We start from the raw sequence: 15,848 nt of genomic DNA on the forward strand, positions 1-15,848 counted from the left end.
AATTAACTATGGATTTTGAGGTTATTCTTTGTCAAAAACAGCAGGTGAGTGTGCCCCACCTACCACAGCCTGGCCAGTGTTTACCTCCACAGACGAATTATTTGCTTGCTCTTTGTGGGACTTTGCTGTGTGCGGACTGATTGTGCGCAGCAACATTCCAAACAAGCTTTTCAGATAAAACTCCTCACTAGCTTCCAATCACATCGCTGGATGCCTAAAATAGACGTGAGGCCCCTTCTATGAGATAATGAGGGGCCTGACAAAGGACGTGTTTTCAAGTTGCAGCCTTTGGGAACACTGCCAGAAGTTGTTGACGAGCAGTTGTAATCCTTCCCCAGCCCCCTCCACATGAACACAAAAGCAAGCTGATATATCTCCCAGCCAAGCCTCTCTTTGCAGTGTAACCAATAAAAAGTGGACTCTAACCTGACTGATTGCATCAAAATACTTTGCAAAGCAAAAGGAAACAGAGAGCTTTTGAAAAGACCAGTTCCTTCACAAACATCACAGAAGCCCAGCGAGTTTTCGGTAAAGCAGCCGACAAGATTTTGAAAGTTGGCAAATGGAAAGCACGGAGGTTTCCGGAAGTGCGTCTTGGCTCAGTCTCCAGGAATTCCTGATATTCCTGACTGTCTTCTTGCTGGTAACTCTGGTGATCCGGGGGAGAAGGAAAGGCAATCTGCCTCCGGGGCCCTCTACCTGGTCTATCGTTGGAAACATCTTCCACCCTGACCAGCCTGCTCCACAAGTCGTGGCTGCTGAGGTAATGAGTTCTCTGTATGACAACATTCTTCTTGGTCACTCACTGGAAATTATACACAGCTGACCCCACTTTTGTAGGTATTAAGGCTGCACCATATGTCCACTTGCAAAGAAAGGAACACCATACATTTTTAAAAATTCCTTCACAGGATATGGGTGTCATTGGCCAGGAAGGTTTTTTGTTTACCCAGCCCTAATTGTTCAGAAGACTGTTAAGAGTTATAGAGATGTACAGCACGGAAACAGACCCTTCGGTCCATGCCAGCCAGATATCCTAAATTAATCGAATCCCATTTGCCAACAGTTGGCCCATATCCCTCAAAACCCTTCCTATTTATTTCCCCATCCAGATGCCTTTTAGAACATGGATCATTACAGCGCAGTACAGGCCCTTCGGCCCTCGGTGTTGCACCGTCCTGTGAAACCAATCTGAAGCCCATCTATCCGAAACGATTCCATTTTCACCCATATGTTTATCCAATGACCATTTAAATGCCCTTAAAGTTGGCGAGTCTACTACTGTTGCAGGCAGTGCAATGCTTTTAAATATGGTAATTGTACCAGCCTCCACCACTTCCTCTGGCAGCTCATTCCATACACTCTCTGTGTGAAAAAGCTGTGCCTTAGATCCCTTTTAAACCTTTCCCCTCTCACCCTAAACCTATGCCCTCTAGTTCTGGACTCCCCAACCCCAGGGAAAATACCTTGTCTATTTATCCTATTCATGCCCCCTCATGATTTTTCAAACCTCTATAAGGTCACCCCTCAGCCTCCGACACTCCAGAGAAAACAGCCACAGCCTGTTCAACCTCTCCCTGTAGCTCAAATCTTCCAACAGGGATGAGTCCTTCAGCCCCCAGTGTTGTGCCAAACATGACACCAAATTAAACTAATCCCTTCCGTCCCCCTTTAGCCCACGTCCCTCCATTTCTTGCACTTTCACGTGCATGGGAGAAAGGGAGGCCTACAGATGCTGGAGAACAGTCAAAAGGTGCAGTGCTGGAAAAGCACAGCCGGTCAGGCAGCATCCGAGGAGCAGGAGAACTGACATTTTGAGCACATGCTCTTCATCAGGAATAAAGAGCTGATGAAGGACCTATGCTCAAAACGTCGACTGTCCTGCTCCAAGGATGCTGCCTAACTGGCTGCGCTTTTCAACCATTTGTTTTAGATTAGATCACTTACAGTGTGGAAACGGGCCCCATAGGCCCAACAAGTCCACACCGACCCGCAACCCACCCATACCCCTAACCAAACACTACGGGCAATTTAGCATGGCCAATTCACCTGGCCTGCACATCTTTGGACTGTGGGAGGAAACTTGAGCACCCAGAGGAAACCCACGCAGACACAGGGAGAATGTGCAAACTCCACACAGTCAGTCGCCTGAGGTGGGAATCGAACCCAGGTCTCTGGCACTGTGAGGCAGTAGTGCTAGCCACAGTGCTACCCGTGTTCACGTGCATGTTTCAAAGTCCCTTAAACATCCCGATTGTATCTGCCTCCACCACTACCTGTGTCAACACGTTCTAGATACCTACCACTCTCTGTCTAATAAGGACTTTAATATAACAGTACCCCTAAAAGATGGCATCCCTGACGAGTGGTGCCCCCTCCATACCTCCCTGTAGTGTCCACATTGATTTTTACACACTCAGGCCCTAGTGAGGGATGTCAACCCTGAGTCATAGTGAAGTCGACCATTGTCCTGTTCTGTCATTGGAGGGAGATATCTGGTGGCTGAAGGTGACCATGCCCCAGTTGAGGGGTGAAGTTGAGAAGGAGATTACTCCCCTCCGCCTGTACAGGATTCAAATCCACACTGTTAGCATCACCAAGTAGACCTCCTGCCAAAGGTAGCTCAGTGGTTAGCACTGCTGCCTCACCGCGCCAGGGACCTGGGTTCAATCCCAGCCTCGGGTGACTGTCTGTGTGAAGCCTTTCCTGTGTTTACATTGGTTTTTTTCCAGGTGCTCTGGCTTCCTCCCACAATCCAAAGCTGTGCAGGTGAGGGTGAATTGACCATGCTAAATTGCCCAGAGTGTTCAGGGGTGTGTTGGTCAGTTGTATTAGTCATGGGAAAGCAGACGAATAGAGTAGGGCCATGAGTGGGTTACTCTTCAGAGGGTCGGTATGGACTTGTTAGGCCAAATGGCCTGTTTCCAAACTGTAGGGATTCTATGAAACTGAGCTAACCATTCCCTGACTGCATGGCGCAGTGGTCAGAGTATTGCCAACTGCAGTCCAAACTGATTATTTCTTCCTTTTCCTAAACAGCTCTCCAGGAAATATGGAAACATTTTCACGACGCATATCCTGTGGATACCAATCATTATTCTGAATGGCTTTCAAACCGTCCAGGAGGCTCTGATCCAGCAGGGCAGAGAATTCGCGGGGCGACCATACTTGCATATCACTGACCTTCTGTCAAAAGGTCAAGGTAATAACTTCTCTGAATCTCATTAAGAGTCTGGCAGTGTGGTTTGTCGTGGGACTAGTGCCAGGTTAAATGTTTTGAGGACGGGGATTGGTGGGGGTTGAGTTGGGGGTTTCAAATTTAACCCATCACAGGTGGAGGTTTTGAATTCATTGAAAAGAAATGTGGAATTTATTTTTTGTCAGGAAAATCCATCTAGTTCACTAATATGGGAAGTCCGATGGTCAGCACTGCTGCCTCACAGCACCAGGGACTTGCGTTTCATTCCAGCCTCAGGCACAACCATCTCTGTGGAGTTTGAATGTTCTCTGTGTGGGTTTCCTCTGGGCGCACTGGTTTCCTTCCACAGTCCAAAATGTGCGGGTTAGGTGCATTGGCCATGCTAAATTGCCCAGGGATATTCAGGTGAGGTGGATTAGCCATGGGAAATGCAGAATTAGAGGGATAGGGAACAGGGTTGAGTCTGCTCTTCGGGGGTGGGGGAGAGGGGGTGTCAGTGTATTGGCCGAATGCCCTGCTTCCATACTATAGGAATTCTGGGAAATCCCTGCTGTCTTTCAGGGAAGGTAAATGCCATCCTTTCCTGGTCTGGACTACATGTGACTCCAGACCCACAGCAATGTGGCTGACTCTCAGCGGCCCTCCAGACAATTCGAGCTGGGAAATAAATGCTGACCCAGCCACATATCCCAGCAATGAACATGAAAAAATAATTTACCCTCATGTTGGTGACTGGTGATAGTTATGAATCCCACCCACAGTTAAGGAGTCTTGCATTTATATTGTGCCGTTCACACCCCTAGTGGTCTCAAATACTTTTACAGTCAAGAAATTTTGGAATGTAGGCAAACAACACCAATTTCTACCCAGCAAGTTCCCGTAAGCAACATTGTCATCTATTTTCCTTTTAGTCGGATTTTCACAACAGAGCCCACACAATGCCATGCCATTCCTGTGGGGGGCAGTGGGGGGGTAGGGGTTGGATTTCCAGGCTGGTTATCAGTCTGTTGAGCCACATCGCAGTCACTCCTTCCATGTCCAGTGAGTCCTGGACTCAAGCCTTGAGCTCGGATGGCTCAGTGGTTAGCACTGCTCCCTCACCAGCGCCAGGGACCCGGGTTTGATTCCAGTCTCGGATGGCTGTCTGTTGCACGTTCTCCCTGTATCTGCGTGGGTTTCCTCCGGGTGCTCTGGTTCCTCCCACAATCCAAAGATGTGCAGATTCGTAAACTGACCATGTTAAATTGCCCATAGTATTCAGGGATGTGTAGGTTAGATGCCTTACTCAGGAGTAAATATAGGGTAAGGGAATGGGTTGATCTTCGGAGGGTAGTGTGGATGTGCTGGGCCGAAGAGCCTGCTTCCACACTATAGGGATAGTATGACACTGGCCTAGAGGTACGGCCTGTTGTGCCACAGGATCTCCCATGTTTCCACTAATGAGCAGATTAATCCATCAGATTATGTGGTTCAAGGGATAATGTGTTGGCCAAGTAACATCAGCAGAATTCTAGACAGCTGCTCTCTCATTAGAAAGGGACAACTTGTAGCAAATTCAACCTGAGGGTCACCACACCTCAGACAAGGGGTGAGATTAAAATCACCATGGTAACCTCGACGAGTGTGAGAGTTGAATCCACACTGTTGGCATCACTCTGTCTTGTGAGGCAGCTGTCCAGCCAACTGAGCTAACCAATCCATCTGCTCAGAGTCCTCTGGAGAACTCCACAACTGTTCTTTAAAATATAGGGGTCCTTTACCTCCTTCCGAGAGGACGAGATGAGGCCATTGGAAAGATGGCACCTGTGTCAGCGTGGACATTCCTTCAGCACTGATCACCTGCTCAAATTTCCAGAGCGGGAACTTTGAATGCCTAATTTACTTTTCCTCTCTTGTGGGAATATTTTCCCTGGAGCGTCGGAGGCTGCGTGGGTTTCCTCCGGGTGCTCCGGTTTCCTCCCACAGTCACAAAGATGTGCAGGTCAGGTGAATTGGCCATGCTAACTTGCCCATAGTGTTAGGCGTAGGGGTATGGGTGGGTTGCTCTTCGGCGGGTCGGTGTGGACTTGTTTGGGCCGAAGGGCCTGTTTCCACACTGTAAGTAATCTAAAAGTTTCCGGATGAATAGTTTCGCGATAATGCCTCAAGGCCATCGCCTCCCCTTGGAGGGGAGGATGTCATCAGTGAAGCTGTGGACCACTCCTGACTGTTGCTGTCATATGAGACTGAAGAACGTAAGTGAATTATTCAAATGTTTTTGGCAAGAAGAAGCCAGTGGTAGACTGCTTCAACATTGCACATTTTTTTGTTGTACACCTGAAAATGCAGATGTCAGAAACAGACTCTGACTCAACCTTTTGGTTTCCTCCTTTCTCTCAGGTATTCTCTTGGCCAACTATGGCAGGTCCTGGAAACAGCAACGTAAGTTCACCCTGACTGTCCTGAGAAACTTTGGTTTAGGGCAATTTGCCTTTGAGGACAGAATATTGGAAGAGGCTCATTACTTAGCTGCAGCTTTCAGAGAATCTGAAGGTAAGAATGTGCAACGGTATTGTTCGAAATTTCTGGGCGGCACGGTGGCACAGTGGTTAGCACTGCTACCTCACAGCGCCTGAGACCCGGGTTCAATTCCCGACTCAGGCGACTGACTGTGTGGAGTTTGCACGTTCTCCCCATGTTTGTGTGGGTTTCCTCCCACAGTCCAAAGATGTGCGGGTCAGGTGAATTGGCCATGCTAAATTGCCTGTAGTGTTAGGTAAGGGGTAAATGTAGGAGTATGGGTCGGTGTGGACTTGTTGGGCTGAAGGGCCTGTTTCCACACTGTAAGTAATCTAATCTAATCCCAGGAACTCATGGGTTTAAAGCAAGGTGAAACAGCCCCACTACCCTGAGAACTACTCTCTGAGCATTTTTTTCCCCTCAACTGCTATAGTTAGGCTGTGAAAGACCCGAACGTCAAGTTAACAGAGGGGTTCACAGAGATTTCACAATAGAACTTGTCTACAAGGGTAATGGGGATAAAGCAGGAGACTGGCACTAGAGATTCAAGTACATAATTCTTTGAAGTTTGTGTCCCATGTAGATCGGGTGGTTAAGAAGGAGTTTAGCACGCTTGCCTTCATTGCACAGACCTTTGAGTACAGGAGTTGGGACATCATGTTGAGGTTGTACAGGATGTTAATGAGGCTTCTCGTAGTGTACAGAGGAATCTCGATTATCCAAAGCACACAGGTTGGGGAATATTTTGTTCAGTTAATCGACTGCCAGATGACACAGTTTAGCTGAGCATTGCTATCCTGCTGGATAATTCGATAATCGAACGACAGATATTTGAGGTGCCTCTGTACTGTGTCCAGTTCTGGTCACCCTGTTATAGGAAGGATATTATTAAACTGGAGAGGGTTCAGAAGGGATTTACCAGGATGTTGCCAGGAAAAGAGGGTTTGAATTAAAAGGAGAGGCTGGATAGATTACTTACAGTGTGGAAACAGGCCCTTCGGCCCAACAAGTACACACTGACCCACCGAAGCGCAACCCACCCATACATTTGCCCCTCACCTAACACTGCGAGCAATTTAGCCTGGCCAATTCACCTGACCCACACATCTTTGGACTGTGGGAGGAAACCACACAGACACAGGGAGGACGTGCAAACTCCACACAGTCAGTTGCCTGAGGTGGGAATTGAACCCAGGTCTCAGGTGTTGTGAGGTAGCAGTGCTAACCACTGTTCCGCCCACTAACTGGGACTATTTTCACTAGAGTGTAGGAGGTTGAGGAGTGACCTTATAGAGGTTTATAAAATCATAGAAGTTATAGATGAGGTGAATGACAGGTGTCTTTTCCCTAGGAATGGAGCATTTCGAGTCTAGGGTGAGAGGAGAAAGATTTAAAAGAAAGACATGAGGGCACTTTTTTACGCAGAGGGTGGTTGGTGTGTGGAATGAACTTCCAGAGGAAGTGGTGGATATAGGTACAGCTACAACACTTAAAAGACATTTGGATCAGTGCATGAATAGGAAAGGTTTGGAGGAAGTAGGGAGGGTGTTGCTGGGAAAACACAGCAGGTCAGGCAGCATCCGAGGAGCAGGAGAGTTGACATTTCGGGCATAAGCTGTTCATCAGGAATGAATGGGAGGGGTGTGGAAGGATATGGGCCAGGAGCAGGCAGGTGGGACGAGTTTAGTTTGGGATGATGGTCAGCATAGACTGGTTGGGCCAAAGGGTGTGTTTCCGTGCCGGATGACTCTGCGATGTTTGTTTGAAGAGCTGTTACGGACAGGAAGGACCAATTGGCCTCACTCTGTACCACAACAATTCTGTGATTTGTCGCATCCTGCTCATAATGAATTGCAGGATTAAGGGAAAGAATCTAAAATCAGTCCAAAGATGTGCTCATTTGGTAGACTGGCCATGCTAAATTGCCTCATAGTGTCCCAGGATTTCAAGGCTAGGTGAGGAGCCATGGGAAATACAGGGTTACAGGGATGGGGTATGGGGTAGGTCTAGGTGGGAGGCTGTTTGGAGGATTGGTGTGGACTGAATGGACTGCTTCCACACTGTGGGGATTCTAAGACAGGACTTGCTAACTCAGCACACATTTGATGACTTTGACCTATAACCCACAGACAGAATCTATTCATGGGCAAATTTTTATTTCCACTGTTCTGTAGATGTGTAAAGACCTGAGTTTTCAAGCAGTGAACCAATAAGAATAATGCACAGTCCCTGACGGATCTCTTTCTTGGTTCAATATTTGGTGAATTGATCAGTTAGCAACATTATTAAAAAGCTGGTAATATCCAACAATGTATTCGCCAAGAAATATACCCAGGAATATACCTTGTAACAAGGAATGGTGGCAAACGGCAATGTTCCTGATATTTTCCTTACACGCTACGCTTCTAATTTCACTCAAATCACTCTGTGAAGCTGTCATTGGCACTTCTACACAAATAAGAAAAACTTCACAGTTGTTTTAGCATGCAGCTTTCATTTGTATAATAAAACTGATCCATCTGGAAGTTCTGACAAATCCACCATAAACTCAGACTGACTTTGGTAAAATAATTCTAAAAGAGGTCACTTGTTTCCAAATGCATCTGAAACAATTGGCAAAGCTCATTGAAAGGGAAGGGGGCAATTCAAGAGGGGCTTCATTGCAAGAGATGGAAGAATTAAAAGCCATTTCAACCCTTTGGCAACCTATTGGCTGCAGAAGCAAGGGAGGTAGATGGAGTTAGGGCACTGGTCCATGTTAGGCGAAAGTGAGGACTGCAGAGGCTGGGGTCAGAGTCGAGACTGTGTTGCTGGAAAAGCACAGCAGGTCAGGCAGTATCTGAGAATCGACGTTTCGGGCATAAGCCCTTCATCAGGAATGAGCTTCATCAGGATTCGAAACATCGAATCTCCTGCTCCTCGGACACTGCTGTGCTTTTCCAGCACCACAATCTCGACACTGGTCTGAGTTGTTATATTTGAACAATAGAAAGGTTTTGAGCCAGATATTCTGGGTTCATTTCTCACTCAAAAACTCAACAAATAGCGTTCATGTGTGCAAGGCAGTGACCATCTCTGACCAGGGGAGAATCAGATGTTGCCTTTTGACATTCAATGGCATTTCCAACATTGAACACCCTTTCCCCATCAATATCCTGTGGGTACAATGGATCAGAAGCTAAGATAAACTCTACTAGCCACATAAACGCAGTGGCTACAAGTGCAGGTCAGAGGCTGGGAATGCCGCAGTGAGTAACTCACCTCCTGATTCCTCAAAGCCTGTCCAACATCTACAAAGCACAAGTCAGGAGGCTGATGGAATACTCCCCACTTGCCCTGGATAAATGCAGCTCCAACAACACTCAAGAAGCTTGACACCATCCAGGACAAAGCAGCCCGTTTTTGATTGGCACCACATCCACAAGCATCCACTCCCTCCCCCACCAACACTCAGTAGCAGCAGTGTGTACCATCTACAAGATGCCCTGCAGAAACTCACCGACGATTCTCAGACAGTACCTTCCAAACCCAGGACCACTTCCATCTGGAAGGACAAGGGAGCAGGAAAATGAGAACACCCCCGGCAAATTCCCGTCCAAGCCAGTCACCCTCCTGGAATTGGAAATGTATCGCCGTTTCTTCACTGTCACTGAGTCAAAATCCTGGAATTCCCTTCCTCAGGGCATTGTGAGTTCACCCACAGTGCAGGGACATCAGCGGTTCAAGAAGGCAGCTCACCGCCATCTTTTCAAGGGGCAACTAGGGATGGGCAATAAATGCTGGTCCATCCAGTGATGCCCTCATCCCACCATGAATAGTAAAAAGGCAAGAGGAGTAGGGGAGATTCCTGGTGAGCCATGTGGTAGAAAAAAACTGGACCCTCTGCTTATCTGCCACTTCAGAACAGGCTTTGTCTCCAGTTAGATGTGGCAATAATTCGGTTAGCTCTCGTAATGTAGGAACTTGTTGCGGGCATCATGGTATTGAAAGATTTGACAGGTTTATTACAACTCCTGAGTGTGTAATACACATACTGCAGTTCCAGGCCCTTTAATGCTGTGTAGTTACAAACAATACCATGTTTCCCACCAGCATGTCATGCTTCAAGTGGACCTAGAGACCTTTATACTGTCAGCCGCATGCTCTGATAACAGAGATTATATCCCAGACGGGTCTTTTAAAGGTATTCTACATAATGGCCAGGAGACATAACGTCCTTATCCTTAACTACACACCACAACATGCAAGTAAACATGTAGGTTGCTATAGCAACTCCTTGGAGTTGATGGGGGAGATGGTATTCGATGGGGATGGTACCGTAGTTGCTGCTTACCCTTTGGTGTGGCATGGTGGCTCAGTGGTCAGCACGACTGCCTCACAGCGCCAGGGACCCGGGTTCAATTCCCATCTCGGGTGACTGTCTGTGTGGAGTTTGCACATTCTCCCCGTGTCTGTGCGGGGTTCCTCCGGGTGCTCCAGTTTCCACCCACAGTCCAAAGATGTGCAGGTGAACTGACCATGCTCAATTGCCTCATAGTGTTGAGGTATGTGTAGGTGAGGCGCATTAGTCAGGGGTAAATGTAGAGGAATGTGTTTGGGTGTTATACTCTTCAAAGGGTCAGTGTGTACTTGTTGGGCTGAAGGGCCTCTTTCCACACTGTATGGATCCTGCCTCAGAGTGGTGGAAACAGCATGAGGTTTGATACCCCTTCCAGCTGTGGTGGATTTAAGAGGATTCGGGACCTGCCTCCTTATCATAGGATCGCTAATGGGTGAAAAAAGGCCATTTGGCTCATCAGGTCCACACTGACTCTCCAAAGAGCATCCCACCCAAACCTACCCCTGTTCTTTCCATTGCTAACCCACCTAGCCTGCACATCGCTGGGGAAATTTCCCACCCCCCTAATCTGCTCACCTTTGGACAGTGGGAGGGAAACCCATGTAGACATGAGGAGAATGTGGAGACTCCACACAGACAGTCACCTGAGGTGGGAATCGAATCCTTGTCGCTGGCGCTGTGAGGCAGCAGTATAACCACTGAGCCACCGTACCACCCTCATGCTAGTGATGACGCTCCAGCTGTGCTGTGTTTGGATGGAGAACTGAAAATAAAGATGTAACCCTTGGCTAAATCACATTGATTAACCTTCTGTGTTCTTGTGTAGAGTCTTCCTTTGATCCCCAAGCCATCATCACCAGTGCTGTTTCCAATGTGACCTGCAAAGTCATCTTCGGCGAGCGTTTCCATTACCAGGACAGGAAATTCACAAGACTTGTCGCGTTGTTCGATGAGGCTCTGAAACTTCAGGGAGGATTCTGGGCAATGGTAACCATCTTAATGTTTATCAATTCTTTATGATCAGGAATGAGAGAACACTACCTCACAACGGACGTACAAAAAGCCTGTATGCATGTGGGAATACTGAAGGTGTGCTGCACTGTCAAAGGCACTGTCATTTAGGGTTAGACTATCCCCATCTTTCTGGATCAGTGGTGCTGGAAGAGCACGGCAGTTCAGGCAGTATCCAACAAGCAGCAAAATCGACGTTTCGGGCAAAAGCCCTTCATCAGGAATAAAGGCAGTGAGCTGGAAGCATGGAGAGATAAGCTAGAGGAGGGTGCGGGTGGGGAGAAAGTAGCATCGAGTACAATGGGTGAGTGGGGGAGGAGGTGAAGGTGATAGGTCAGGGAGGAGAAGGTGGAGTGGATAGGTGGAAAAGGAGCTAGGCAGGTCGGACAAGTCTACCCAGTCCAACACCGGCACCTCCATATTGTGTCATCCCAAGCTGGTTCAGCAGATGAATGTAGGGTCCTCTGGTGCTATGTTGAGTGCTATTTGGGACCTGCCTCCTTATCATAGGAGCACTCCTTCATCTTATTCTGACCATTATTAATCCTGCGGTAAGCAACATAAAAACAGATCATCTTGTCATTATCATAATACCAGTTTCTGGAAGTTTGCTGTCTGCAAATTGGTTGGCGCATTTCCTTCAGTAGATCAGTAACTACACTTCAAAGGTACTTTCATTGGCTGTAAATTATTAGGTAAATGAAATCTATTCTTTGTTTGCATCGGTCCGTGCAGGAAGTGGCTTATTCGGGGATTCTGGGACGGGAGTGTCACTCCAGTTCCCATTACTGGACCACCACCTCCACAGCTAATGGTGGCTGGAGCTTGTGCTACTTATAAAAATGTTGGTGACATGCACAAGTTCTTCTGGGATGCTGACCCAAATTAAACCACAGCAAGAACACGAACGTGAGAACTAGGAGCAGGAGTAGGCCATTCAGCCCCTTGAGTGTGCATTGCCATTTAATACAATCATGGCTGGTCTCATTTAGCCCTCAACTCCACTTTTCTGCTGACTCCCCATAGCCCTACAACCAATGACTCATTAAAAATCTGTCTAGTTCCTCCTTCAATTTACTCAGCGTCACAACATCCAAAGCACACTGGGGTAGTGAATTCCACAGATTCATGACGCATTGAGAGAAGTAATTTCTCCTCATGTCTGTTTTCAATTTGCTATCCCTTATCCTAATGTTATGAGCTCCCATTCTAGTTGTCTCACGTGAGGAATTATCCTCTCCTTTTTGAGCAGCATGGTGGCACAGTGCTTCCTCACAGCACCAGAGACCCGGGTTCAATTCCTGCCTCAGGCGACTGTCTGCGTGGAGTTTGCACACTCTCCCCGTGTCTTCCCACAGTCAACAAGATGTGCAGATTAGGTGGATTAGCCATGGGAAATTGCTTGTAGTGTCCAAGGATGTGAAGGTGAGGTGGATTGGTGATGGGAAATCCAGTGTTACATGTTAATCTCCTCTTGGGGCCTGATTGGAGATTTGACCCTTCCTGAAGGCTTCCGATCAGCTTCCTGCTCCTTTGTGGGCAGGACCAAGATTTGACCTGATCTCTTTCTCTGCCTCTGTCACACAGATATGCAGGACTAATAGAGTTGTCTCTATTTTGATGACTCCCTCTTTTCTGGCTCTTTGATCTTATCGATCAGGTTGGGGCTTTGAAAGAAGCTGTAGCTGTCCTCAATGGATTCTGAATTGATCTTGTGTTCTTATTTACTTTGAGATGATGCTTTCCTGGAAGACCATTGTGAACATGTCACTCCGCCCCTGTACAACCTGTTCCACACTCAATGGTTCAGCGTACTGCAATCCTTTTGGCATGTTAAGAGTTGCCAGTCCAAGTTTTGGTTGGTTGAGATGTGTGCCACTTGCTTGAAAATTTACCATGGCCTGGATCTCCAGACCGTAATTTGTGTTATTGAAATAGACATGCAGAGTAACCTGCACTCTCAGATAAGTTGTCATCATGTCGCTTTAACCTTGCTTTCAAAGGCTTCACTTTTGGATTGACCTGTGTCGAGCACTTCACATGGGTCTCTGAAGGTGCACTAAACACCAATGTCTCTCTGACCCTTCATCTTGGTTTGACCCAGTCTTCATCCCATGAGACCATAAGGTATAGGAGCAGAATTAGGCCATTTGACCCATCGGGTCTGACCACCATGGCTGATATGTTTCTCAGTCATTATCCTGCCTTTTCCCCATGAACTTTGATCCCTTCACTCATCAAGAACCTTTCTATCCCTGCCTTAAATGCACTCAGTGACTTGGACCTGAGTTATTGTGGCAATGAGTAACATTAGTTCACCACCCTCTGACTGAAGAAATTCCTCCTCACCACGGTTCTAAAGGGTCGTTCTTCCATTCGGAGGCTGTTCTCTTGCATCCTCATCCCTCCTGCTCATGGAAACATCCAGCCCAAGTCCACCCTGTTCATTATCCAGGCCCCACAGCATTCAGTAGCTTTCAAACAGAATTCCCCTCATCCTTCTCAACTCCATTGAGTCCCGACTCAGAGTCCTCAACCAATCCTTATATCACAAACACTTTTCATCCTTACTAATGGATTTCCAGTCCTCTGTGCCCCTCCCACCCCTACTACCGACTCCAGAGATTGCTGAATGACCACTTCCAATGCCTCTACAACCTTGTCAGCTATGTCTTGCAGAACTCTGGAGAGTGGCCCATCTGGTTCTGCTTATTTATCCACCTTCGGACCTTTTAGCTTACCCAGCACCTTCTCCTTAACAACGGTCCCTACACTCACCTCTGTACACACACACACACACCCTTTCCCCCCCCCCCCCCCCACTGACTTTCTAGAAGTGCTGGTCTGCTGATGGTGTTCTCCACCATGAAGATTGATGCAAACTACCTTTTCAGTTCCTCCGCAATATCTTTGCTCCCCATGTACAGTCACAGAGTCATAGAGATGTAGAGCATAGAAACAGACCCTTCGGTCCCCAACTTGTCCATGCCAACCAGATATCCAAACCCAATCTAGTCCCATCTGCCAGCACCCAGCCCATATCCCTCCAAACCCTTCCTATTCATATACCCATCCAAATGCCTCTAAAATGTTGCAATTGTACCAGCCTCCACCACTTCCTCTGGCAGCTCATTCCATACACATACCATCTTCTGCATGAAAAAGCTACCCATTGGGTCTCTTTTATATCTTTCCCCTCCCACCCTCAACCTATGTCCTCTAGTTCTGGATTCCCCCACCCCAGAGAAAAGACTTTATCCTATCCATGCCCCTCATAATTTTGTAAACCTCTGTAAGATCACCCCTCAGCCTCCGACGCTCCAGGGAAAACAGACCCAGCCTGTTCAGCCTCTCCCTATAGCTCAAATACATGCTCCTCCAACCTTGTTTTCCAACGGTCTCAAATCCAATCTCTCTCTTCCCTCTTAGATATCTAAACAAAACCTCTCGCAATCTTCTTTTCGATTCCTTTTATAGATTTCTTTTATGTATTTTAAACAGTCCCCTCCTAGCAGTGATAAAAATGTAACGACTTGTATTATGTTTGCTGAACAAACCTACAGCTCTTGCATTTATCTGCCACTGTGCGTGAAAGATTGCTTCCCAGTTGTGCCTCTTAACCTTAGTCGTTTGGAAAGGAGCTAGTGGAGGGAAAGCTGCAACAATTTTCTCTGAAGGAATGTTTTCAGCGTGATCTTCATTTTTTTTTGTTTTGCAGTGATAGCTTACAAGTGTGGCACTTTGCCACTGTGATCGGCACAGTGGTGTGTTCCCTACCAGGATGTTATTGAAGTGAAGTGTGAGGATGTTTGTCTACAGGGTGTGAGCAGTAGGATGGAGATCATATAACTACTGCAGAGTCATAGAATTGTAAAGCACAGAAACAGACCCTCCAGCCCAAATCATCCATGCCAACCAGATTCCGAAATTAATCTAGCCCCGTTTTCCAGCCAATATCCCTCCAAACCCTTCCGATTCATATACCCATCCAGACGCCTTTTAAATGTTGCCATTGTACCAGCCTCCACCACTTCCTCTGGCAGCTCATTTTACACACACACACACACACACACACACACACACACACACACACACACACACACACACACACACACACACACACACACACACACACATCATCGTATGCATCAAAAAGTTACTTCTTAGTTCCCTTTTACAGCACAGTGACTCAGTGGTCAGCACTGCTGCCTCACAGTGCAAGGGACCTGGGTTCAATTCCCACTCTTCGGAGGGTCAGTGTGGACCTGTTGGGCCGAAGGGCCTGTGTCCACACTGTAGGGAATCTAATCTTTTATATCTTTCTCCTCTCACCTTAAACCTATGCTCTCTAGTTTTGGACTCCCCGAGGAGAAACTTTTGTACATTTTTTAATCATTCATGGGATAAGGATGTCACTGGCTAGACCAGTGTTTATTGCCCATCCCTATTTACCCAGAGGGCAGTTCAGAGTCAGCCACATTGCTGTGGGTCTGGAGTCGCATGTAGACCAGACCAGGTAAGGACATTAGTGAACCAGATGGGTTTTTACAGCAAGCGTTGTGATAGGATTTGAGGCAGGGTCTCAGGAACATAATGTGAGCGTCCTGCAGTAGCAAGTCCAGTGATGACACCACTAGGCCATCACCTCCCTTATCTCCATTGCAGTTCAAACCACACAGTTTAACATACAAACATACACATTTACACAAACACATGTACACATGCAAACATACACATCCAACCAGCAGCGAAATCGACGTTTCGGGCAAAAGCCCTTTTACATGAATACATGTGCCTGCA

At 47.2% G+C, this 15,848-nt stretch overlaps 1 protein-coding gene across 3 annotated transcripts in view; it reads left to right on the forward strand.

Annotated features, from left to right (window-relative positions):
- The first annotated feature begins 243 nt into the window (after positions 1-243).
- LOC132831431 (cytochrome P450 2D6-like) overlaps positions 244-15,848 on the forward strand; it is a 43,916-nt gene continuing 28,311 nt past the window's right edge. The window contains exons 1-4 of one of the 3 annotated variants that reach the window (XM_060849580.1): positions 244-763; positions 3,040-3,202; positions 5,579-5,731; positions 10,864-11,024. In XM_060849580.1, the coding sequence (XP_060705563.1) occupies positions 563-763; positions 3,040-3,202; positions 5,579-5,731; positions 10,864-11,024 (678 nt within the window). In that variant the 5' untranslated portion in view covers positions 244-562. The remainder of the gene's footprint in view (positions 764-3,039; positions 3,203-5,578; positions 5,732-10,863; positions 11,025-15,848) is intronic. The other 2 variants (XM_060849579.1, XM_060849578.1) reach the window with 2 other exon arrangements.

The sequence above is a fragment of the Hemiscyllium ocellatum genome, chromosome 33 (genome assembly GCF_020745735.1).
Source record: "Hemiscyllium ocellatum isolate sHemOce1 chromosome 33, sHemOce1.pat.X.cur, whole genome shotgun sequence".
Taxonomy (NCBI): domain Eukaryota; kingdom Metazoa; phylum Chordata; class Chondrichthyes; order Orectolobiformes; family Hemiscylliidae; genus Hemiscyllium; species Hemiscyllium ocellatum.